Consider the following 27,602-nt stretch of genomic DNA (forward strand, 5'->3'; position numbering starts at 1 on the left):
GCCGAAAATCACACGAAACGAGCGTTTGTGAAGCAAATCAAGTACCAGGTATGAATTTTGAAGTACCAGGTATGAATTTTGAGAATGATAGGGAACGGTCGATGGTTACATGATAGATGAACTTGCTACTTTTCACGGTAAAATCGAACGTCGAAGATGACATGGTGGCACAATCCCTATACGAAATAGCCATTTCATTTCCTGACTTGGGGTATTTCTCGCTTCTGTACACTCGTCTATGGGGCGAATAGTCCCAGCGCTGAATAGCTCTCCAAACGACTGTGGTTAATCGAGATATGCTACGTTTATATACGACTTTCTAATGACACAGGTACCAGGCGCCAAATGTAAAATAATTATTTTACACATTAGAAGAACATATTCATACGAAAAGGGTGTATTTGCATGCATTTATCAATAAAAAACTACTATAGCATAAGTATAAATAAATCAATACAGACATAAGTAAATACATATATGAGTGAAAAAACATACATATATGTGAACCAATTCACACAAGACCTATGAAGACAGACATATACATACATACGTGCATACGTACGTGCATACATACATACATACATACATACGTACGTGCATACATACATACATACATACATACATACATACATACATACATACATACATACATACATACATACATACATACATACATACATACATTCATACATACATACATACATGCACTCACGCACGCACGCACATACATACATACATACATACATACATACATACATACATACATACACAAGCCCATATGCACTCATGCACGCACGCACGCACATACATACATACATACATACATACATACATAGCCCATATGCACTCATGCACGCACGCACGCACATACACACAAACCCACACACTCATATACATACATACATACATACATACATACATACATACATACATACATACATACATACATACATACATACATACATACATACATATACATACATACATACATATATACATACATACATATACACACATACAGGATCGAAAAGTTTACATGAGGGGAACGAAGTACGCTTGCGTATATCCACTCGCACACACACACACTGCTACTCGGAAAAGTTTACATGAGGGGGAACGAAATACGCATGCGTATATCTACTCGCACACACACACACACACACTGCTCTGAAAAGTTTACATGAGGGGGAACGAAATACGCATGCGTATATCTACTCGCACACACACACACTGATCCACGCCGCCCTGGAAGATATCCTATAATGCATTGCTGTAAGCCCAACGCCTAAACCGGAAATAGGCTCATTTGGCGTCAAGACACCAAGGCGAGCGGACCGGCCTCGCTCATCCAATCTTGCCGCATATGGCAAGCAATTGCGATAATGACGAATGCTTTATTCCCAAAAATCAGTAAATGACATGCTTTATCCATCCGTACTTCAGTGAGACACGTTCCCCAGTCAGTAAATGACAATGGGGCCGGGGTACCCCAGGCCTCCCACAAGTATCAGAGAGTTCACAGCCCTGTGGATAGCTGTGATATCGCAGCGGTACTCGTGGCGAACGCGATCGAGTCATTGGGGTCATCGCCACAGGGACTGTGGCGATGACCCCAAACCAATGACCCGAGCGCGTTCGACACGCCACAAGTACCGCTGCGATATCACAGCTACCCCGTGGATTGTTGTAGCGAAGCCAGCAGTTTTTCTCACAGAAACAAGTTGCATAATGTACTCAGTAAAACGTTGTCAGGTACATGTAACATGAAAACTGACTGAGGTCGAAGTGACCATGGAGGTAGTAGAGAAGGAGTCACAACTAGGCGGAGATCAAAGGGACCATGTGTTTTCCGCTGTTTGCCTTACAAACTACTCCACTAGTTTCCTTGTAACTTCACTTTTCGTGGACGGAACGTGTCGGTTCTCACACTATCATGACGCACTTGACCCAAACTACGCAAATACAGTCTTTGCGCATGTGTTATGACACTGTGGAGAAACTGAGTCGCATTAGCAAACCCAGGTTAATTTCACTCGGTTCGGTTGCGAAGGTACTGTCGGCAACGCACATGGCGGGAAAGGGGTGTTGAACAATGGACATAAAGGGATTAAACCAATGGTGCACAATAGTAATAAACGTAATTATCTCAGTTGTGACTCCTTCTCTACTACCTCCATGAAGTGACTAAGGCACCGGGATTGATTTGACCACAAACAACGACAAGAGGGTGTGAATTACTTGGGTCGAAACGGACAGGGGTCGAGGTGACCTGCTGCCCCGGTCCTCAACTGCAGGCCTGACGGCCTGGCTATGTTTACATAAGGCGTCCACATTTTAGAAAATCACTAAAGTAGGCAGAAAGAAAGCCCCCATTACGTGAAAACGCTAGGGGTCGATAGGGGTCGGATGACAGTTTGACACATTTCGTACCATTAAGAGTCGAATGATACTACATTGACCGGGTTGACCATATGACTTTCATCAAAAAACGTCCGGGGAAAAGTGAATACATTTGATGTTTGACCAAACTTTACAAAGCATCAATTTTTCGATCAAAAAATTCACGCGTAGAACTAATGAAAATTCGTAAAAAAATACCACTGCCTTGTACATCAGGCACTAAAATGTCGTAGGCGTGAAAATGAGTTTATTAGAAAATACACAGTGGCTCTTAATATTAGTTTGAAAATTCCAGTTCTCCGCTCTCCGTTGCTGTCTAGTTCCAGTGGGCATACTTGGCATTCCAGACATTCATTCCCTGCTGAGTGGAACTACGTACGATCCTGAGTAAAGTAAGGGGAGAACCATTTGATTTCTGGGGGGGGTATGGAGGAAAAGGGTATGGAAGCAATTTTTTTTTCCTGTCAGAGTGACAGCAATTTTTTTTTTCTACTGTCAGACCTGCATCAATTTTTTTTTTTCAAATGGAGTAGCAGTGCAAATTTTTTTTTTATTGGTCATCAAGTTTGTAATGCGTTGTAAAGGGAGCCGTCATTATTTACGGCCTGAAACTCCGAAATTTCGAGTGACCCCCCCCCCGCCAACCATGATGAATTTGAGTAACCTCCCTCTCTAACTCTGAAATTTTGACTGATCCCCCACTTAGAAAAGTTTAATACCAATACATGTAATTGTAAAATTTACAAAATACAGCAACAGTAAAGACCTTTCAAATCCTGATGTACCCTGTTAGACTATCATCAGTTATCTCATGATGGTTCAAAAAAGGTGAACACATCAAAATGAAATTCAAAGTCACAATAAAATAAAGATATAAAAGATCACGCAGTATCTAATTATATAGTATATTGTTTAATTTGGATGGATATTATGACAGGGTTTTCACTAGGATATCTGACCGGGCAGAATTTGAAAGTACAGGGGAAGAACATGAGAGAGGCTTAGGGGGAAAGTGTCACAGGGGCTTTCCCCTATCTTGGATGGAAATTTTTAAGATATTGATGTGTGCAATGGTGCAGTCTGGTGCAATCTGAGAGGTGTTTTTTAATTTTTTTAACTAAGTGAAACTGTCAGAATACCCCAAGGGGGAGAGCACGAGAGGGGGGAATTTTGAGAAATTGATGTGTTTAATGGTGCAATCTGAGAGGAGTTTCAGTTTATTTTGCACTCGGTAAAACTGTTTGAAAATGACATTGAACACTGATATTTTTTACATTTTTGCATGATCAGTTTTTGAGTCACAATATTCAACAACCAAACAATGACAATACAATTTGTGAAAAACAGTTCTGTTTGCCAGAGACTGAAGACAATGAATATACAGGAACGGAAAATCTGTGACCTTCTTGTGTCATTTCTCCAGCTGCCAGCTCCTAATGAAAAGCCTGATATGGTATGTTTCCGATCCGGTGTTTGTGGTCAGAAAAACAAGGCTCACACATTGTATTTCATCATATTTGTTGTTCCTCAATTTTTCATTGTCAAGGTACATCTTTCTAACAAATTCATATTGAGAAAATAATATTGGTTTTAACACTAGTTTATTGACTCCTGTCTTGTGTTTTAAATTTTCACAATTTACAGAAGTCAAATAGTCCCCTTTAGATAGTGCCTATGCTATTGAGATATGGCAACAGATATCCTGAAATATGATTTCTTGGGTCAGAAAATGGAAGGAAAGCATTGAGTGTACTGAGGTGTAAAGTAGACCCATGTAGTGCATGCTTATTATATCACAAGTGCTGGAAAAGAAACATAAGAATTGCTTGTGGTAAAACATTTGCGCCGCCTATGGCGGCGCGCCGGCAAAGAATACATGAGAATAAGGTTTCCAAATTTGCTTATTTCTGGTGCATTGTGACAATTTTTTTTTCTCTTCTGTCTGTTATGAAATTTTTTTTTCTCAGGCCATGACAGGATCAATTTTTTTTTTCTTCTCTCTCACCTGGTGACAAATTTTTTTTTCTCAAAATCCTCCATACCCCCCAGAAATCAAATGGTTCTCCCTTACCACTGTGTAAAGCCCTGTACAATCCCGACTCACGACACAAAGGCAAGAAGAGAAAAAGTGTCGCACATCTTTGTCATCGTCACTAGCCTTCGACGCCGCGAGGTACGTAGAGTCCGAGTTACGAGTGAGCTCCCCGGTGTGGCACTTCCGGGCCTGCAGATCGTCGCGTCAGTGTGTGTATCTCAGAGAGAGTAGCAATGTGTGTGTTGTGTTTGTTGTGTGTGTGTGTGTGTGTGTGTGTGTGTGTGTGTAAGTGTGTGTGTGCGAGTGGATATACGCATGCGTACTTCGTTCCCCCTCATGTAAACTTTTCAGAGCAGTGTGTGTGTGCGAGTAGATATACGCATGCGTATTTCGTTCCCCCTCATGTAATCTTTTCCGAGTAGCAGTGTGTGTGTGTGTGTGTGAGTGTGTGTGTGTGCGACTGGATATACGCATGCGTACTTCGTTCCCCTCATGTAAACTTTTCGATCCTGTATGTGTGTATATGTATGTATGTATGTATGTATGTATGTGCGTGCGTGAGTGCATGCATGCATGTATGTATGTATGTATGTATGTATGTATGTATGTATGTATGTATGTATGTATGTATGCACGTACGTATGCACGTATGTATGTGCGTGCGTGAGTGAAGTATGTATGATGTATGTATGTATGTATGTATGTATGTATGTATGTATGTATGTATGTATGTATGTATGTATGTATGTATGTATGCACGTACGTATGTATGTATGTATGCACGTACGTATGCACGTATGTATGTATGTGTCTGTCTTCATGTCTTGTGTGAATTGGTTCACATATATGTATGTTTTTTCACTCATATATGTATTTACTTATGTCTGTATTGATTTATTTATACTTATGCTATAGTAGTTTATTTTTATTGATAATGCATGCAAATACACCCTTTTCGTATGAATATGTTCTTCTAATGTGTAAAATAATTATTTTACATTTGGCGCCTGGTACACAGGCAAGTCTACGTATCAGCACAGTCGTTTGGAGAGCTATTCAGCGCTGGGACTATTCGCCCCATAGACGAGTGTGCAGAAGCGAGAAATACCTCGCTTCTGCACACTCGTCTATGGGGCGAATAGTCCCAGCGCTGAATAGCTCTCCAAACGACTGTGGGCTGAATAGCTCGAGTGACTGTGCCCCTTGTTACATTCCTCCGCCATCCTAAAATAATGGTGCAGTCCGTGGAATTGCTCCGAGCTCCGCGTACGACACGCTTGACCAACTGGTACGAACTCCCACAAGCTCGTCTGGATGAAACACCGGAATCGAAACGGAAGACAGAAGCAGTTGCCGCTCCTCATGCGCTTGCGCAGCTACAAAAGTCTCGCGAGAAATCCCATAATGCCTCTTGTTGCCAACGTATATACGGAAAACAATCCTCCATATCACGAATAACGAATCGAATCCTGCCTGTTTTGACAGTTTGTAACCGCATTTGTAGCAGCAATGGACGATTTTCAGTCAGGAGAGGAGGTAAGCAATTTTCGTCGACTGTAAAAAGAGTTCGTTAATTTTGATTCTCAGTCAGTTATTTCCTTTTTTTTGAAGAATCGAGATTTAACATTGGATCAAGTCGCAGAACCTCACGGTATGGGTTTGATGTGAAGGTCCGCTCCATGACGCATTGTGATGTACACACATAGCTGAGTCTCATGATTTTAGTCAGTTTACTGGCAAATTATACAGTTGATATACATTTCTGTGCATTGACTTCATAAAAAACGGGATATTACCATACATCGCATGGAACAAAACTCATTGTATAATATCACAATCAGTACCGCAATACCGTTTCCATAGTATCCGGAAACACTCCAATATTCAATGTTGTCAGAACTATAATACTTGTCAGATCATGGAGGTAGCTCCATGGTCAGATGGAATCAAGTTTCTTCGTCATTAACTAGTAATTCTTTTTCGGGCAAGACGTCCTTTCGGCCCCCTCATACCTGAAATCACTATGTCGTATTAGCTGAGAAAGCGCATCATATGTAATCTAGAAAGGGTAGAATTAGGGTTTGGGTTTGTTTTTGGGTTGGTATTAATTACATATGTAGTAGGCCTATATCCTACATAAAAAGGGAAGCAGGTTTAGGAGGGGCCATAAGGAAATATTTTCCTCTTTTTGTATGGTACATAACAAAGTTGTCGCCATTTACTTTTTGAACAAGGGCAGCTGTACATCATTTACTGATGCACTATTAACGTCTAATTTGTACTTGCTCTTATCCTCAGTTACAAGCATGGAGGTAGCAGCTACCTCCATGGTTACAAAAGATTCTATGGAATGGTTCTCTGGAATAAAAAGGATGCAATTTTCTACAGACTCGGTATGCGCCAAAGCTCACATGAAGAGAGTTACAAACAAACCTGTGTACATGCAAGCGCATATGGAAATATACATTTTTATACCGTATGTGCATTTGCACACATGGGTTTGTTTGTTTGTTGCTGTGGGTCCATAGCTATGGTGTTTTCAGATGGGATTCCTCCTTTTTACTGGCTGATTTTTACTTTCATGACTTTTAACCCCTCAACCACAGCTATGGAAAGTTCTATAGACAAACATCCAAAATTGCCAACAAGCACCTTTTGCACAAGTTTGTTCGATGATATTTCGAAAAGTTTCCATCCAAATTACAAATTTCCAACACTCATCAACAGCTAGGTTATAAGAGACTTACAAGAAACAGAAATCTGCACAAAATTCTCCATAACATAATCCTTTGTCTAACTTTTCCTGACAAGACTACCTGGAAACCTTTATTTTTTTGCGTCAAACTGTTGAACGAGGTTCAATGCAGAGCAGTGACCTCTGAATTGCCTGTGCTCTTGCTGTCACTCGTAACGTTCATAAATTACGAACAAAAATGAAAATTTACGAAAAAAAAATAGATACCCGATCGGCCATTTATGAATAATTTTGTTAGTCCCCACGGACACCGTCCGGGGAGGACTTATAGGTTTGGTCATGTCCGTGCGTGCGTGCGTGCGTGCGTGCGTGCGTGCGTTCACGCAGATATCTCAGAGATGCCTGGAGCGATTTCATTCAAAGTTGGTACAAGGATTACTTCATATGTCATACAGATGCACATCACTTTGTTTTTTGATACGATCCAATATGGCCACCAGGCGGCCATTTTATTACAATTTTTTCATGTACAGAGCCATAACTCAGACATGTTTCAACCGATTTCATTCAAAGCTGGTACAAGGACATTGACCAATGTCATAGATATGCACATCAATTTGTTTTGTGATACGATCCAATATGGCCACCAGGCGGCCATTTTAGTACAATTTTTTCATGTACAGAGCCATAACTCAGACATGTTTCAACCGATTTCATTCAAAGCTGGTACAAGGACATTGACCAATGTCATAGATATGCACATCAATTTGTTTTGTGATACGATCCAATTTGGCCGCCAGGCGGCCATTTTGTTACGATTCTTTCATGTACAGAGCCATAATTCAGGCATATCTCAACTGATTTTATTCAAACTTTGTACAAGGACATTGACTTATGTCATACATATTCACGTCCATTTATTTTGTGATACAATCTAATATGGCCGCCGTGCGGCCACTTTATTATCAATTTTTTCATGTACAGAGCCATTACTCAGGCATGTTTCAACTGATTTTATTCAAAGTTGGTACAAGGACATTGACCAATGTCATAGATATGCACGTCAATTTTCAGTGATTTGATTACAATCTAATATGGCCGCCGTGCGGCCACTTTGTTATGATTTTTTTCATGTACAGAGCCATAACTCAGGCATATCTCAACCGATTTTATTCAAACTTAGTACAAGGACATTGACCAATGTCATACATATGCACATTGATTTGTTTTGTGTTAGATTCAATATGGTCGCCAGGCGGCCATTTTATTACGATTTTTTCATGTACAGAGCTATTACTCAGGCATGTTTCAACTGATTTTATTCAAAGTTGGTACAAGGACATTGACCAATGTCATAGATATGCACGTCAATTTTTCATGTGATACGATCTAATATGACTGCCGTGTGGCCATTTTGTTACGATTTTTTCATGTACAGAGCCATAACTCAGGCATGTCACAATAGATTTTATTCAAACTTGGTACAAGGACATTGACCTATGTCATACATATGCACATTGATTTGTTTTGTGATACGATCCAATATGGCCGGCATGTGGCCATTTTATTATGATTTTTTCATGTCCTGAACTACAACTCAGACATGTATCAAGCAAATTTATTCAAAAGTATTTTTATCACAGACCTAATGAAGAGGACTCTATCCTCTCTGAGGAGCTGTAATCAAAGTACCCATTAACAAGTGGGGACTGTGTCATCAACGATGACTTGTTATTTTTAAAGCCTGATTTTCGGTTAAGATTATGAATTCCGGGGAAATACTGTCATATCTCGTCTTTCAAAAACTACTCTGCCCCTATCATTGGCGCATCAACACATAGCGATAGCTTTGGACTTTGACCTAAGGCCAAATAAAAAAATATGTGCTGTTCCGATTACATGGTTTTCAAAAATAGGGTAGGTAGGTAGGTAATTTTTTTTTTTTCAATTTTTTTTTATTCCTCAATGTGCATTTTGTACGCGTTCAAACAAACTATCAGTAAATAATTTCCTCATGAAACACACTCAAATTGAATATCAAACTATTAAATAAAATAAATTCGCGTGATTTCATGCGTTTCATGTTTTTTCATATAGTTATGCTTACTTCCTGGTTTATGAAGCTCAAAAAAGTCTAGGGTCGGAGGATAAAATTGGGGTAGGTCGGGTAATCGGAACAGCACATATTTTTTATTTTGGCCCAACATGAGCATGCGCGAAAAGGTTTCCAGATCCCCGGGTCGTGTACTCAGATACTGGTGATGCCATGCATTACGGTAGTTTCGAGACACCCAAACACTCACATGCTGCGCGCTGTCAACTTTCAGAATGGACGGTTGAAGCTGATCGAGGGAAGCGGGCAGTTACAAATGCTTTAGATTGATAGTATCCTCAGCTGGGAAAGAAAGTTAGGGATAAAAACGGCAACTGATATGAAAAAATTGGAAACAATGAAACCGCCAAGAAGAGATCAAGAACAGTCAGCCTGAAAGACAGTCGAACTACAGTCCAGACCGCGCATGGTTGAACAACGTACCGCAAAGTGTTTGTCTGTGCATGGAGGCACTAAAGCGAGCCGGAAATCTTAGCCGGAAATCTTAGTTGTAATAGATTTGTCATTTGACGATATGCAGATTGAATTTTTCTGTGAACTTTCCAATTTTAATAGGTTTCTTTCAAAATATTTTACAAGAAACTGTCTCAGCAAATGTTTTGAATACTGATAGTTTTCTCTGATGCTCCAGAGACAATGCTGTGCACAGTCGCATGACAAAAGTTTATCCAGACAAAAAAAAAATAACGATCATCTGCAGCGTTTAAAAAATGTGACTGTCTCTGTGAAAACATTAGCAGGATCACCAGTTTCAGTTTGCGCACTTAAATTTGCAGTTATAATGAGACAAAGTTTGTGCGAAACCACAGACTGCCAAATGTTCTGATCAGTGGTTGTCTTAAAAGAATTTTAGAGCTGAACATGGCATAATGACTGCAGCTTATAGATGCACCACCTAGTACCCATGGATGACATGCATACTTTCAAGGTAACAGAGCTTTCCAAATGGAAAAACAGGGGACAGATTTTCTAGCAATCTAAAACTTGTGCAAACACTGATAATATTAATAACCACTTAATATATAAACATATATAATCATCAACCACTGAGAAATAAAGTAATAATAAGATCGATTAATTGAATAACATTCATTGGCCGGTTGACCAAAATGACACACTTTATTGAGACAAGGAAGAAATTTCAATGTTACAAGCATTTATGACCCATGATGTACTGTGTTATGTGATGGATCTTTTGAAAATGCGTATCAAAATATGTGTTAATTGTCATAAAAAGCTAAAAAGGAATTTTTTGCTGGCCTTTGTCTCTCATGAAATCATTCATCATTTCTGTCCCCTTAAAATAATTCATCGAGTACCAGAAGTGCTTGTTGAAAATTGGCGGGCTCAGCATTACATAATTTGTGCTTACTAATATTTTTCGAACCCTATTCGTAAAGTTACTAACAATTTTGAAAGGCCAGGGAGAGCACAGATTGCTGATACAAACCCAGTGATCATTGCGATATTGATGACCACCTTTCGTCTCCTGCAGTCTAACGTGACAGAAATCAAAATCTGAAGTGAACAAATTATTTATTCTCACTTGGGAAAAAAACTTAAAATCCATAGGATCTGTGGTTTGCACTGGGCGAGGATGCTGGCTATCATCTCAGTCTGTGTTTAGAAAGAAGTTGAGAGGTCACTGCTCACGTAAGTGAAGCAGTGTTCTCCCCAGGAATTTCTGAAACAAGGCCAGCTAATTTACATAACAATAACTATGCAAATTCAAGGTAATTATGCAATATGCACATCATTCCTGGCATCAGAAAAAATCCAACAATAAAAGGATAAAGTAAAATCTTTTATGCATTTTTTTATTTAAACCTGATGTAAAGCACTTGATGCATTACAATTCTCTCTTGACGAACATTCAAAATCGAACGTTTTTTATGTGATCCTCTGTTATACGTTTGTCTGTTGCCTGCTTGGTAATAGAGGTACCATGGTATATGGTACTTGCCAAACACACAACCTGATATGGGACTGAATATGGCATTCACAATGCGGAGTCCGGTATTACAAATACGACTAGAGCATGCCTGCAAAGAAACATATGTTGACTTTAAAACTCCATTCATACTAAAGAGATGCCCCCCAAAAATGTTACCAGGTTACCAAGAACACGATTTGAAGTTTCATTGACTTCTACTTCGGCAAACATTCAAAACTTTACAACTCCAAAGGCATGGCACAGTCTGCCATGTTTGTGTGGCTCTTGATCACATGCAACTTTTGAACTGTATTTGGTATATGTAAACCCTGACAGTATGTACATAGCTACTGAATTCAGATGATCACGCAAATGATGATTTTAGCTTGAGCAGTTCCTTTTTAATTTCATGGTGCCTTAAATACTGTGAAACAGATCACGGATTTTGAAACTATATCAACTACAACTGTTTCCCAAAGTCAATCAAACGAATCCATGCAAGTTATGAATGCATCACACACATGGCCTCAATATCATGTGGATGTACATCAAGAAATGGCTAACTCAAACATGGACAATCTTGATACACTACAATACCATACCTTTTTTCTGATGTTTGTCTCGATCAATCCTACTATTTCAGCCACTTCTGATCAAAATCACTTTCCTGGATCCCTACCAGTGGTACCAGACATCGGCAACAATGGCAGTTGTCAATGCTTTGACTAAGTGCCCACTGGCAAAGATGCGACACCTAGTCTTTTGTCGAGTTAACATTTACTCTGTGTCCTTTGGATAAAAAAGGCCGTTGTGTGAATTATCTGCAGAATAACGCATGTCACCCTTTTAAAATTGAAGTTTCGTCTGTCTTTTATTATTTCACTCATCATTCCAGCACTCAGTCTTTTTTATGTTATCATATTATATCAGTTTACACTAGGGGGCAAAGAACCTGGGCCTTTGTAACAGCCAAGACTTTCGGCATTGTGGAATGGAAATAACAAATCAGAGATTGCTGACGTAAAGGTGTCTTTTATAAAGTTGGAGAGATACTACTCCCAAAAATATTTTCCTCCATTAAACACACTTTTGTCAAGCCTACTTCAAAAGTACTTGGTAAACGCCTGAGAACTGGCCGATGTCCATTTAGCACTACGGCCGGCCTATTGATGATCCTCGGCAAAGACAAGCGCAACACCAGGTGCTTTGCTCCCAATACACCTGCCTGATCAAGTGTAAAATACCCAAACCGTCGACATCAAAAGAGAATAGTCTAGCCATTTCCCACATTTGAGCTATGGAATTAACCTTTTAATCATCAGGCACGTCATGTGTGTGCTACTGTGGATTCAGGTGTTCCTCAGGGCACGGTTTTAGGACCGTTATTGCTTTTGTGTCATATAAACGATCTCTCAGACTGTGTAAAATCCCAAGTCAGATTATTTGCCGATGATTGCCTGTTATATAGAACCATAAAAACTCAGAAAGACCATTTAATCTTGCAGAATGATTTAAGTGTGCTGGACAAATGGGCTAAATCTTGGGGATGCGCTTTAATGCAAAGAAATGTTATATCTTAAGTGTACGAAACAAAAGCTCCTACTTCTACAACCTAAATGGTCATATATTGAAATATGTACAAAACAATCCATACCTCGGCCTGATTGTATCAGACGACCTTAAGTGGAATACTCACATTACAGTATATCACTACAAGTATATCAAAAAAAGCCAGTTCAATGCTTGGTTTCCTCAGGAGGAACCTGAAACACTGCAATTTATCCTGTCGTAAAAATGCATATATATCGCTAGTTCGATCTACATTGGAGTATGGAGCAATTATATGGGATCCATTTCAGCAGATGAACATTGACAAACTTGAACGTATACAAAATAGAGCAGTCCGATTTATATCCAATAATTACAAAGATAGAGAACCCGGAACAATCACAAACTTGCTTAGGGAAAATCACATCCCTCTGCTTAAAGATAGAAGGAAAAATCTCCGCCTTTTGTTCTTGTTCAAAATTGCCGAGGGTTTAACACCAGCTATACGTTCTGACACTTACCTTGTTCCTGAAAGACCAAAGAGATCAATCAAACCAAAACAATTCAAGGACTTTACTTGTCATAACATAGTTGAAAGATATGCGTCAATAAGTGTTTCGGGTGGAAACTTCTCAACATATTGTGGAACAAACTTCCCCAAAGGGTGCTTGCTAACGGATTTTGCGAATTTCTAGTCGTCGCAATAAGTGTTTCGGGTGGAAACTTCTCAACATATTGTGGAAAAAACTACCCCAAATGGTGCTTGCTAACGGATTTTGACGTTTGTTTATATGGAAACTTCTCATAGCTGTGGTGGAGGGGTTGAAAGTCATAAGGATAGCACTCTGCTTAGGGGTTATCACCACAGGACGCTGCGAGCCAACCCATAGGCTGTTTTGGTTGTCAACTACATGTACACATGTACTACATCAGTTGGTGTCATTGATTTTAATAGCTCTGAAATGTATCAACCTATGAACAGGGATCAGCAAATCCTCTGGCCCGAGCTCACAGACTAGAAGTTTTTATTGCTGGGCAAGTAATTTCTGGTGCCTACTGTACTACCCTTCCAGCATTCATTACAGTAGGAGAGTAGCAAAGTCAATTGCCTAAAACAGGGCTCAAAATTCCCAGTAGCCCCCAGTGTTTCATCTAGGATGCCACAAGAGAACCTCTTTGCCTAAAGCAGGGCTCAAAATTCCCAGTAGCCCCCAGTGTTTCATCTAGGATGCTACACCAGGGGGATTGGTCTCCCTTTGCTGGAATTTTTGATGGGAATTTTAAAAATTCGGGGGATTTAACTGAAATGTAAGTAAGTATATGTAAGTTTTAATGTTGCAGTGATGTCACTTGTGATACACTTACTACAAACCATAAATCACTTGCTTACACAATCCAAGCTGCTGGCTGCAAACACCATCCTCCATAAGATTTTTTCAAAAGTCAACAAATTTTGGTATCACTGTTGTGAATGTATAGGGCTTCCAAGAGTGGCAGGCAGCTCATTAATATTCATTAGCGTTAATATTCCTTAAAAAATTGTAGCATATTCTGTATGTTTGTTTGTACATATTCTGTATGTTTACTTTCTTAGGGCTTAATGTACATTCAAACTTAAAAGTTAATAACAGCCAGCCATTCCCACTGTACCTTCAAGGGATATTTTCATTTTTCACTGAACTGTCTGCACTACACAAAGCAAGAAAAAAACCTGTTGTAGTTATAAAAGAATGTTTTGTAGCTTCTGAAAAAAATAATGTTCTTGTTTGTCACATTTTTACTATGCGTATATCATCCCTCACTACTGTAAGTTTGGATCAACATTGCCTTATACAAACCAGATAGCTGTATTTTTCTAGTGACCTAGCTAGTCTTGTAGTTTGGTGCACAGACTCAGTAGTGCTAAAACGAACAACTTAGAGGCTCAGACCCTAGTCTGTCGTGTTTTGAATGTGGAGTTTCTCGATGTCAGATTCGCTCCAGTTGATTTTTGTCAGTCACTTTAGAATGGGAAAATAACAAACAGAAAGGTTGGCTGTCATTGACAAGTTAATGTTAGGGTTTCTTTGCCCCGACAAATAAGTCAGTGTCTGTTCACTGAATTCAAAAACCGGCCCTTTGACACCACACCTTGCTTCAATGCTTGTGACTTTCATTGCATGCAGTCTGCCCTGAACACGTTTCTGTGACAGTAAAGTCCAAGTTTTCGTGTCAATTTTGCTATCAGAATTATCTCCAGAGTGTTATGGACATTCATATGATGCACAAAAACTTCAGTTTGTCTCCTTTTCTCAATCGTATAGAGATGATGTGACAAAGAAACCTTATCGGGCTAGGGCAATGAAATTTTGTGAACGTACAATGTAACTCTGAATTGGCTGAGATGATACGGAAATTTACGCGTGGTATTGTTTCAACAGCGTTTTAAAAGTATCAAAATTGAACTAAAATGAGTCCCTTCCATGTTAATGCCCGTTGCCACACTATTAACAGGTGCTGCTAATGGGTCAAATGCATCAAAGTGTGACACCCATGATAGCAGCCATTCCCGCCAGCTCAGTGCAGTGCCCGATGGGTCTCCCCTTCTACGTGTAATTGATGGTGCACAGCACACCAAAGAGGGGAATTGTGCAATCGTGCAGCCTAGATGAAACACTGAGCCCCACATCCACAGATTACCAAAGTTGGTCTGGGGCTACCAAGTTACATGTACATGTACGTACATGGTAGCCCACATGGGCTACTGCTTTTTTCCAGACAATCGAACATGTCCTATTTGATATATTTTTCATTAATATGTACACACTGAGAAAAAAACTTACTTTGTTAGAACTAAATGATCTAACTTTTTACAAAAATTGTGAAATAATGAAGCAACCTTTATTTATTGCAAACTTAAAAAATGATAGTTTAGCAACTGCAGTAGCCATGTAAGAATTGATGTACCCTTCCGACACAGCTGATGTGACGGCACACTAAGCATTGGAATAGAATGGCCTACCCTTCATGCTTATGTGTGCATTTAGTCTACTAGAAGCTCAAAACCTCAATTTAAAATATCAGCAACTTCAAAATTTTGCTACAAAAACTATATCCCTTTCTTTCAAAATGGTATTTTCTCATAATTTTGAAGTCTCAAGGACATTCAAGTCATCGTAGATGACTGGGGATCAACCCTATCATAAGTTTGAGGATGAGAAGGTCAAAATATGCCAGTTACTTCCATGTAAAGTCAAGATCTCCCAGGTTTTGATCGTACATGTAGCTTACATGTACATGTATCTCAAGAAACAAACTAGATTATGAAGTCGTGTTGCCGTAATAGACCCATTTTCGCTGCCAGTTGGCCCGCTGCTATCTGGGGGTTGGGGGGGGTGGGGGGGGGTTGACCTTTTGATAACCCGCAGACGCATGCTACCCCGCCAACAGATAGCTTTGTTTCCACAGCTAGTCTCAGTTCTGAAAAGGCCATGGCAAATCTGAGAGCGAAAAAGGTTGTCAATCGGTCACCAAACTCCTGAGTATCACTATCTTTCATTATACCTGTTTCCTTGCGTATTACGGGTGTGCAATATTCACATCAAGTGACTAGAAAATTCACTTCATTGGTAGAATCTTGAAAAATAGCCTTTTCTTGTCTTGTGATATGCATGTGTTACCAGCCATTGTCATTGGGCTACCAACATCAGAAAATAGCCGAAGTTGACTACTAGGGAAAAAGTTAATTTCGAGCACAGATAATCAACGTCCGTCAAAAGGGATTTTCATTCAGGCTTTTCATGTCCAAGATTTGCTCAAGGTCAAAAAAAATAGTGCCGTTTTGATAATCTGACCTACCCTATTTTTTTACCTGCCAACCCTAATTAAAGCTATGTAAACACAGAAATAAAAAAAAAGAAAAAAAAACCCATAAAATCACGCATTCATTATCTGGCACTGGGCGGCTTCTTTGTTGTGATTTTTTCATGTTTTGGAACCACAACTCAACTATCCCTGAACAGATTTCATTCAAACTTGGCACACAGTCATTATATTGTAGTGTGCATGTGCATCACAATTAATGGTGCGAGCGGGGACTGTCTCATTAGCGATGACTTGTTGATTACACAGTTTGTAATACTGTCAAAATTAAATATCTGTTTACACAAATCCTTTACATATAACCAGTCAGTTAGTCAGTCATGCAGCGGTCAAGTTGATCTGTTGTGAAAATACTGAAAATTTTCTCGTAGATTTACTGAGCATCCAACTTAAAGGGACATTATTTGTATCTTTTGACCTCATATTGTTGCAAACAAGCAGTTGATAATGTTATTCGATTTACTGAAAGATGTCTAAAAACGGTCGACCATAGACAACTTCCATCCCGTTTGTGTACACCGTATAGAAAAACCTTGGGTCTGAGGTTTATGGTGGGCTACTTTCAACCTCAGAGTTGGCAGGATGACCTCCAATCAGACCACACTGCTAACTGCTATCTAGGCTGCTGTAAGCATCCGCTTGTAAAAAAACAAGTCATCGTTGATGACACAGTCCCCACTTGTTAATGGGTACTTTGATTACAGGTCCTCAGAGAGGATAGAGTCCTCTTCATTAGGTCTGTGATAAAAATACTTTTGAATAAATTCGCTTGATACATGTGTGAGTTGTAGTTCAGGACATGGTAAAATCGTAATAAAATGGCCACACGGTGGCCATATTGGATCGTATCACAAAACAAATATATGTGCATATGTATGACATAGGTCTATGTCCTTGTAGCAAATTTGATTAAAATTGGTTGAGATATGCCTGAGTTATGGCTTGTACATGAAAAAATCATAACAAAATGGCCGCACAGCAGCCATATTGGATCGTATCACCAAAACAAATTAATGTGCATATGTATGACATTGGTGAATCTCCTTGTACCAACTTTGAATAAATTCACTTGATACATGTCTGAGTTATGGTTCTGGACATGAAAAAATGCGATAAAATGGCCACACGGCGGCCATATTGGATCGTATCACATAACAAATCAATGTGCATGTTCATGACATAGGTCAATATCCTTGTATCAAGTTTTAATAAAATCGGTTGAGTTATGCCTGAGTTATGGCTCTGTACATGAAAAAATCGTAACAAAATGGCCGCCTTGCGGCCATATTGGATCGTATCACAAAACAAATTGACGTGCATATCTATGGCATTGGTCAATGTCCTTGTACCAACTTTGAATAAAATCGGTTGAGACATGTCTGAGTTATGGCTCTGTACATGAAAAAATCGTGATAAAATGGCCGCCTGGCGGCCATATTGGATCGTATCACAAAAAAAATTGACGTGCATATCTATGACATTGGTCAATGTCCTTGTACCAACTTTGAATAAAATCAGTTGAAACATGCCTGAGTTATGGCTCTGTACATGAAAAAATCGTAATAAATGGCCGCCTGGCAGCCATATGGATTGCATGACAAAACAGAGCCATAACTCAGACATGTTTCAACCGATTTTATTCAATGTTGGTACAAGGACATTGACCAATTTCATAGATATGCACGTCAATTTGTTTTGTGATACGATCCAATATGGCCGCCAGGCGGCCATTTTATTACAATTTTTTCATGTACAGAGCCATAACTCAGACATGTTTCAACCGATTTTACTCAAAGTTGGTACACGAACATTGACCGATGTCATAGATATGCACGTTGATTTGTTTTGTGATACGATCCAATATGGCCGCCAGGCAGCCATTTTATTACAATTTTTTCATATACAGAGCCATGACTCAGACATGTTTTAACCGATTTTATTCAAAGTTGTTACAAGGACATTGACCAATGTCATAGATATGCACGTCAATTTGTTTTGTCATATGATCCAATATGACTGCTGTGTGGCCATTTTATTACGATTTTTTCATATACAGAGGAAGAACTCAGGCATATCTCAACCGATTTTATTCAAAGTTGTTACAAGGACATTGACCTATGTCATACATATGTACGTCGATTTGTTATGTGATACGATATTTATATATTACGATGTTTTCATGTACAGAGCCATAACTCAGACATGTTTCAACCGATTTTATTCAAAGTTGGTACAAGGAGATTGACTAATGTCATAGATATGCATGTCAGTTTGTTATGTGATATGATCCAATATGGCTGCCTTGTGGCCATTTTTTTTCCAATTTTTTCATGTCAGGAACCATAACTCAGACATGTATCAAGCAAATTTATTCAAAGTTGGTACAAGGAAATTGACTTATTTATACATATGTATGTCGATTGGTTTCACGAAATGGTCCAATATAGCCACATGGTAGCAATTTTGTTATGGTTGTTTCATGTGGAGAGCCATAACTCTGGCAAGTCTCAACTGATCTTATTCAAAGTTGGTACATGTACATTGACTTACGTCATACATATACATGTTGATTTTTTAAACAGTAAGATCAAATATCGCTGCATGGCGGTGATTTTGTTACAATTTTCAAATGTACAGAGCCATAATCAGACATATTTCCACCAGTATCATTCAAAGTTGGTACAAGGACATTGACCTATTTCATCCAATGCTCGTCAATTTGTTTCACGTCATGTAGCAGTAACATGTCAATTATTGAAGATTTGTAAGTAGGCTGATATGTCAAGAAATACGGACTGCATCAAATTCATGAAACTTTATACAGATGTTAACTGATGTTAAGCTCACATTGCTTTAACATTGAAACAGACATTTATCAGTGTCATTTTTATTAATTTGTCATTGCAAATGAACTTTCCTAATGGTTCTACTCCGGAATAAAAAGGACGCGATGCGTTCCACAGACTCAGTACGCCCAAATAATCACGTGATGCCGGTACAAACAAACCCACATGTGTACTGAACGCGTATGGAAATACACGTACGTCTGTGCGTGTTTGCGCACATGGCTTTGTTTGTACCGTGGTTGATTCGAATTCCGGGTTTGGCCTATTGGGGTGATATAGCCACAAATTAATACAACATCAAATGTGATGAAACTTGATACAGATGTTGATCTCATAGTCTTGTAAATACTGCATCAAACTTTATGAAATATGGTACCAGTGATAATCTGTTAAGTGTTAGAATTGTATGCAAAAATGTTTCGCAACATCCTGTTGATTAATTGCTAGTTGACTCATTTTATGAACTGTAGGATGGTGGCCTACATTGGTTTTATGTTTTCATCACCATGGAACTCATTCTTGGCCATTGAGCGCCATCTGTATCAAAGTATTTTTATCACAGACCTAATTAATGAAGAGGACTCTATCCTCTCTGAGGACATGTAATCAAAGTACCCATTAACAAGTGGGGACTGTGTCATCAACGATGACTTGTTCATGGATATCTTGACAGCCAATCCTGCTCTTAGATGTCTATTCTTTGCTGCTAGAGAGCACATTTTAGAATGGGCATTTCAAATGCCTACCAGCTAGCTGCAAGAAGCCGACGACAAGGCCTATAATTGCGGATTTTTTTCGTCTCGTTTGTTCCTCCATATGCATATGTAGACTTACCCAAAGCCTTTGAGCATAGAAATGTGAAAAACAGAGTAAAATGAAGGGATATTTAACTTCAGTAGACAGTCACGTTATTGTCGAGGTGATCGCGAAATTGAGCAATGTCCTTTGGCGACTGACACATACATAAAATATGTACATTGTTGGGTGAAAGCTAACTCTGCGTGGCAGGGCTGTGCAAAACCGCTGACAGCACCTCGGTTGCGGTGTGCAGTTTCTCCACCAAAAACAACCCATTTTTAATCCCAAACTTGCATTGAGTTTCGTTTTCAAGCACACCCACCTGGCCTGAGTACACGATTAGCCCTGGGTACCGGTCTGTGTGTTCCCGGCGTTATACGGCGTGAAGGCCGTACGCAGTGCTTTAGGTACACGATGTCCTCAGCTGCGCTTCTGAACTTACGTTAAGCTCACTTTTGGGAGTGGGTCGGAGGGACGAAGGCCGTAAGCGATCGGGTCTAGGCAACTGTCATTGGGATGTACTCACTTTTGGTTCGAAATGCGATTCAACTGATTCAAATAATTACACGATGCACAGAGAACAACAACATTCAAACAGATCTTGTGTGTCGAGAGGTGACGCCAATCGCGAGCAGTATCAATGACAGTACTCGCCCGGCGCGGGTGTCACAATGTCACCGATGCTACACAACGTGCACTGTTCAGTGCGAGTGCGGTGTTTCCAGGTTCAACATGTGACCATGTCGTGTTTGTAAAACGAACCAACGTAATGGCAAGAAAATGCCCAAAAAACTTAAAAGTTGACGAAGATTTGCTAACTATCAAATGCACGCAAATGCATTACTCTGTACCTGTTTCACCATCAGTGTTTCCGCTGCCCGCTCGCCAAATCGCAAATGCGAGAAAAAAGTAGCGTTTGGCGAGAAGATTTTGGCAAAGTTAGCCAAACTTGCGAATCGAAAATTGCACTATGACGTCATCACTTTGTCTGTCCGCGCGCACATCGATGTCCTGCATTCAACTTGAGACGTCATGCTTTATCTCTCTACATCCCCGACCTTATGCGTCAGGAGATCCTATTTGTAACACATACAGTATGAATAAATTGTAACGAAATAACTCACAAATTAATAGTACCGCATGTATATCATGACTAGTTGACTAAAATGTTGCGAAGTTTTGGGTTTGACTACGCGCAATGTGTGATAACTCCGTGCAGTGACAGCCATGTCATCGTCAACACTGAAGGATCGTTGTGACTGTGAAACTAAGCAAAAACGGCAAACTTTCCTTTTTGACTTTGGCTGCTCCACCAATATGGGGGAACCACCCCTACAACACACATTCTACGCGCAAGTAGCTATGAAATGGAAAGAAAGATTATGATCAATGTACGAAAGTCGACCGTGAATTTGGAAAGGAAGGTATGCATACACATGGCATTTTTTAGAACGTAGAGCGAGCGCGAGTAAGGCACACCTGAATAGCGAAACTGTTCGTGGCGTATTGCTGCCAACAAGAAAATACCTTTACTGGCGTTAGAAACTTGTGTGAATTGGCTTCCTTAAATATAAATTCGCGACAATTTTCAGTGTATCACGGACCGTGGTGTATTGTGACGTGACATCGGACTTTCAGAGAAGGCGCTCGCTCGTCCGCTGAGTCGCCTAGTTCCGCATTCACATCGTGCAAATACGCCTAGTCTTGTCGCGATATTTGAGCATTTAACTTGATCGTCAGTGAAACAAAAAGATGTTTCTCCATATCAAAATGGTATATATTTGATATTTTACGGTTCTGTTTACATAATAGAGACGTGAACATTTGGATTTATGATCCGTGATTTCCGCGATCCATGGCAAGCTTGCTGTGAATACACACTGACGTCTTTGATGATGACCCCTGACCCGTGCGCCATTGATACGCTGTGCGCTGTCCGAGCGCCGAGCTTCGCTTGCTAAACTTCAAGCGTAAAGCAAATGTATTGGAAGTCTAAAAAAATGCACATATTTCTCAAGTCTGAGAGTATTTTACTTTCGAACTGCTACGAGAATGGATATCTGATTCGTTTGAAAAAACTAGTATGCTGAACCAGGTTTCGTGCCGTTGTCTGTAGCGATATGTACAGTATCGCACGATAGCGATTTCAGGTTTGTTACTGAATATAGTTGCATACGCCTAACTTTGGACAAGTGTCGCTCGCGTGGTGTCGCTTGAAATTCGGACAAATTTTATGTTGTATGCGTGGATGATGTTGGCACCTTGTAATCTGAACCATAAATTGGTGTTACTTTTAGTATCCATAGTAGCACTAACAGGGTTTATTTCCGTCATTCTTACGGAAAATGCAGACAAATATTTATTTTTGCATATTAATGAGAAAGAAATGACGTCATTTGTGATCAGTGGTATCGGCTTGGCTAATTGAAATCTCGTTTGGCGAATAATTTTTAGGGCTTCTAGCCAAATTTGCTACAAGATTTTGGAACCCAGGGGAAACACTGACCATCACCACAGTAATCTGACATCGTTTTAGTGTTACCATAAAAAAAATTGACCCAATTGCATCTATGGTTTTATTTGTTTCACAGTCCATGTCATCGATACTAAAATCAACTTACAAGCAAATGCCCTGCTTAGTTTCACTATTTGACAGTAGTTTGTGAGACGTGCATTTGCTTATGCACCGTGTGCTCCTCGATATCCATTGTGCTGAAGTTTAATAGTGTGTAGGTCACAGGCCTTTCACGTTACAGCTGCACTTTGATGGTTGACGTATGCGTAGTAATATTGGTCATGTGCAAGGTTTCAATCATGGCGGTTGGTTCAAATCGCGCGGACGCCCTTACCAACATTGAAACTTCCCGTAAAGAGCAAGAAGGTGGTTTTACATATCCTTGAAGCCGTCCATAGTCACAATTTAGGTCTCCCATTGATTTGGCCGGGAATTTCAGTCATCGAAAAAATGAAAAAAAAAGTCAAAAGATACAAATAATGTCCCTTTAAACCAACTTAACATGTAAAGCAGTGTAGCGGATTGGTTCCAGAACACAACATCAGCCCACTATTCACTCCTATAGACCCTGACCTCCATTACACTCTGATAATAACTAATTTTTTTACCACCAAAGTTTTGCAATTGACCACCAAAATTTGAATCTGGTGGTCAAACTTGACCACCAAAGAAACAAATTTCAAACCCTGACATGTGTATGTATGTATTTTAACCATTTATCCCATGCTTTGTGTATAAAACTTACATCGGCATCACATTACCGTACTGTATATTGGAAGTTATATTTGTGGGAACTTCAATTACTGATACATAAATGTATAATAAATAATGAACACATCTTTTCAATCTGCAGACAGCATTTGTTGTTGATGAAGTTAGCAATATTATCAAGGAAGCAGTGGAGGGTGCTATTGGAGGAAATGCATATCAACACAATAAAGTCAACCAGTGGACATCAAATGTTGTTGAACAGTGTCTCAATCAGTTGACAAAGTTAGGAAAGCCTTTCAAATATATTGGTAAGTTCTGTAAGTGTGCTCTGTACCCAAATCCCCATACTTTTCATAGCCTAAATCATTTGTCTCATTTGTATATAAATTTGTAGATTCAAATTGTTCTCATTTACATTTCTGCAAAGGATGATAAAATTATCAACATTGTTTCATTTAGGGTTTGTGGGAGCTATTACAGGTCAATAAGCGGTTGCCTGAGATAGCCACTAATAGTAAACTGACACATATTTGTCAATTCTACATGACCAGACTTGTTTCTGTGACACACAAAGTCGCCGTAAAAATCTTCTTCTTCAAAACTGCCAGTCAGATAGCTTTGATATTTATTACATATGTCCCTAGGGATGATCTATTTCAGATTTGTTCAAATTGTGCAGAAATATGCAAATTTGCATTTTAAACGCAATTTTTGGTCAAAAAATGACTTTCTCAAAAAGAACTGGTCAGATAGTTTTGAAATTTGGTATACAGGTTTCTTCTATAGATGAACTAGGTAATATATATTGAATTTCTGATGATCTGTAATTTTGTATTTTTGGGGCAATTTTTGCCATTTTTGGTCAAAAAGTGTATTTCCAAAACTACTCATCTGATAGCTTTGTATATATAAATATGTAAATAGCCCCTTGCCGCTTGGCTCAACTACTGAGAGTACTTACATAGGCCATAGCTGTCAAGGAGCTGTGAGAAAGTCTAAAAAATACCGCAATTATACGGTGTCATTCAAATTTGATCAGAATTGGTACATACCAAAGATCAACAATAAGTGTTATTTCTATCTGTTCAGTGCAGGAAAATTATACGTTGATGTTATGACAATTTCTGCACAGTACGGTACAACCAGAAAAACAACAAGAAATATTTAAACCAGAAAATTAAGAATGACAAAAGTAAATAAGGTCTGAAACTTTAGGTACTGAAGGTCAACTTTAGCATCATGCATAGCAGAGAATCTTTTAACCATGGATGTACAAAAATAGACATCCGTGGTTTCAGCAGATCTATTAATATGTCACAGTTCATAAACAATGACAGGAAATGACCAATGAGCTGTTTCAGTTACTGCTACCACTTCCAAACATAATAGGTACCCTGCATACAAATAGGTTAAAGGTCAAAATCCTCTTATTCAGATGTGTGCACAGGCGGCCCAATCACTACCAATAAGCTTATTATTGAGTTTTTCTCCTTTTCTTCATGCTCTGACTGATCGTAGTAAATAAAAATAAATGACTTTATAGCCTAACCTAGCCTCTTGACTCTTTATTTTATATTACACCCCATTACAAGGACGTTTATCTCTCATATACACACATCTTGTAATTAATAGTCAACATGACCAATTATGCTAATCCGTGGACTTATCAGGGATTTTATGGGTTAGTCAACATTGCAAAAGATAGGAAAGGTTACTAACAAAACTCCTTTTTCATTTACATCTCTATCTTTGCAATGTTGACCAACCCTTGATAAGCCCACGGATTAGCATAATTAGTTGTGTTGACTAATTAATTACAAGATGTGTATATGAGAGATAAGCGTCCTTGTAATGGGGTGTAAAATAAATAAAGAGTCAAGAGGCTATAGGTTAGGCTATATAGTCATTTTTTTCATTCACTACGATCAGTCAGAGCATGAAGAAAAAGAGAGGGACTGATAGTGACACAGAAAACTGAGAAAAACTCAATAATAAGCTTATTAATAGTGATTGGGCCACCTGTGATGTGTGGGCTGATTCAGTTCACTGCCACCAATCCTGCACATTTGCAGGATTTCCCTTTTCTTACCTCATTTGCACATTTTTGACACTGACATGTTCATTTGAACAAATTCACATCTCAACCCCTACATCTACCTGTACACTACAGTAAATACTGAGACGGTAGCTTTGGCGGTATGGGAGCCTTTGTGTGCGACGGACATACATCCGCACATACATACCCACAAATATACAGACATACAGACGCCACCGACTCATCATATAAGCTCTTTTTGGTATTTATATATAAAACCAAATATGAGCTAAAAAGACAACTACACTCTTCAGTAAAGGAAATACCGCTTTACAGCACACATAGAAAACTGTGTTTTCTGAGCATTACATCATAGGATGCATGGGTGTTTATGACTTTTCATGTCTTACAACACACACACACACACACACACACACACACACACACACACACAAACATGTATAAAAGCTCTTAAAACTAGTTAGTGGTGGGGAAATAGTTATAGTCCAACATATAATGTAAAGATATTTGAATATCTTGCTGACATCATGTTTATTACAGAGTTCAGACACAGCATTGTGGAACTCCAAATCACACAGGATTGATTCTCAACAATGCATTTTCTGTCAATTGGCTGGATGATGAGAAACGTGATCTAGGTGGAAGAGAAAAAAAGACTCAGATTTCATTGAGTAATAGATTTGCACACTGTTTTCTTTCCACAGTCACTTGTGTCATTATGCAGAAGAATGGAGCAGGTCTTCACACAGCAAGTTCCTGTTTCTGGGATAACACCACGGATGGTAGTTGTACAGTGAGATGGGAAAACAAGACTATGTACTGCATTGTTAGTGTTTTTGGATTGACCATTTAGACCTGGAACACGCTATGAAAATTCCCTTATTATGCAAGCATAACCTGTTCTTCAAATGTAATATTTCACAATTTATACAACTGACTGTCCTTGAAACTGTTCTGCAGAACAGTCAATCATTTATTATCTTCTCTCTGTGAAATAGGTTATCTGTGCAGCATATAAATGTCAAAAAACAACATACACCTGGAAGAAGGTGAAATACATTCATGTCAGTATGATTGGATTTTTATATAGTACGTATATACAGCTGTGTAAGCTTTTGCACATACAGTGTTATTTTGGAGTCTGCATTTTGAAGAAATGAAAAATCTGTATGTAAATTTTTGTATTAGTGAGCACACCTGACCTTATATCATACATAATCTAAAGGCATTCATATTCTAATGAAGAATGCACACACTTAATAAGATTCTTTGAATGTGTAACTGTTTTTTTTTATTTTCACAAATTTGTCCAGAGTGAAAAGTAATAGAAAATTTTGTTGCAGGCATAGTAACTGTACATTGTGTATTATTCACATAAATTATATTTTCTTGTTCTTCCATTCATTTGCAAAATGTATGTTTTCATTAAGTTGTGAGATAGAAATAAAAGTAACAAAAAACAAGACATTTGACAGAAGTGATGCTATTGCTACTGTGCTAGTTTTACTTGTTTTGTCAAGATTTATCCCTACTATGACAAAGCTTTCATTTTGAATATGGTAATCAGACAATTTTGAGCCACCACTCATGATGAGCAACGATAATGATATAGAATGTGAAGGGAATAAATATAGCTATTTACCGGTATTAATTTTATTTGTTTAGTCATACATTTCTCTTTATTTCATACCATAGATATCCACAGAACTCTGGTCACAATAAAGCAAAAATGTAAATCAACAATTTACATAAATCTTATGTATAATAGAGAAAGCACATACTGGTCTAACATATTATAATTTTCACATCTTGATAATCTTACCATGAAGCAATCTCATTGAAATACTATGTAGAAATGGCAACATTTTCACCTTTGTGCGTTCTTTGCTGTTCTTGCTAGCTGATAGTGGCCTCCCTCAATCTGACCTATTTAATAGAAGTTTGCATTCAAATCTCTCGCATCCAATCAGAAAGAGGTTTACAACTCAATAGAGTATTTTCACAGTGAGACTGCAAAGCCTCCGATAAGAACAGCAATTTAAATGTTAACACTAATCAGTTTGAATTGTGAGGTGTTGTGCAAGGTCGCAA

General features: G+C 38.8%; 1 protein-coding gene across 1 annotated transcript; it reads left to right on the forward strand.

Moving 5' to 3' along the window:
- The first annotated feature begins 5,620 nt into the window (after nt 1-5,620).
- LOC139141702 (dynein light chain Tctex-type 1) lies at nt 5,621-27,167 on the forward strand. Its single transcript, XM_070711302.1, has 3 exons — nt 5,621-5,971; nt 23,598-23,763; nt 26,216-27,167. The coding sequence occupies exons 1-3, from the start codon at nt 5,945-5,947 to the stop codon at nt 26,362-26,364; spliced, it is 342 nt and encodes a 113-aa protein (XP_070567403.1). The 5' UTR covers nt 5,621-5,944; the 3' UTR covers nt 26,365-27,167.
- Nucleotides 27,168-27,602: the final 435 nt, after the last annotated feature.

Source organism: Ptychodera flava, chromosome 10 (assembly GCF_041260155.1).
Source record: "Ptychodera flava strain L36383 chromosome 10, AS_Pfla_20210202, whole genome shotgun sequence".
Lineage (NCBI taxonomy): Eukaryota > Metazoa > Hemichordata > Enteropneusta > Ptychoderidae > Ptychodera > Ptychodera flava.

What these genes read in the sequence shown, in the direction of transcription:
- LOC139141702 (XM_070711302.1), top strand. Translation starts at nt 5,945, where the DNA reads ATGGACGATTTTCAGTCAGGAGAGGAG. An exon ending in ATTTTCAGTCAGGAGAGGAG is followed by an intron (nt 5,972 to 23,597) that starts GTAAGCAATTTT and finishes TTCAATCTGCAG; the next exon opens with ACAGCATTTGTTGTTGATGA. An exon ending in AAAGCCTTTCAAATATATTG is followed by an intron (nt 23,764 to 26,215) that starts GTAAGTTCTGTA and finishes TTCTTTCCACAG; the next exon opens with TCACTTGTGTCATTATGCAG.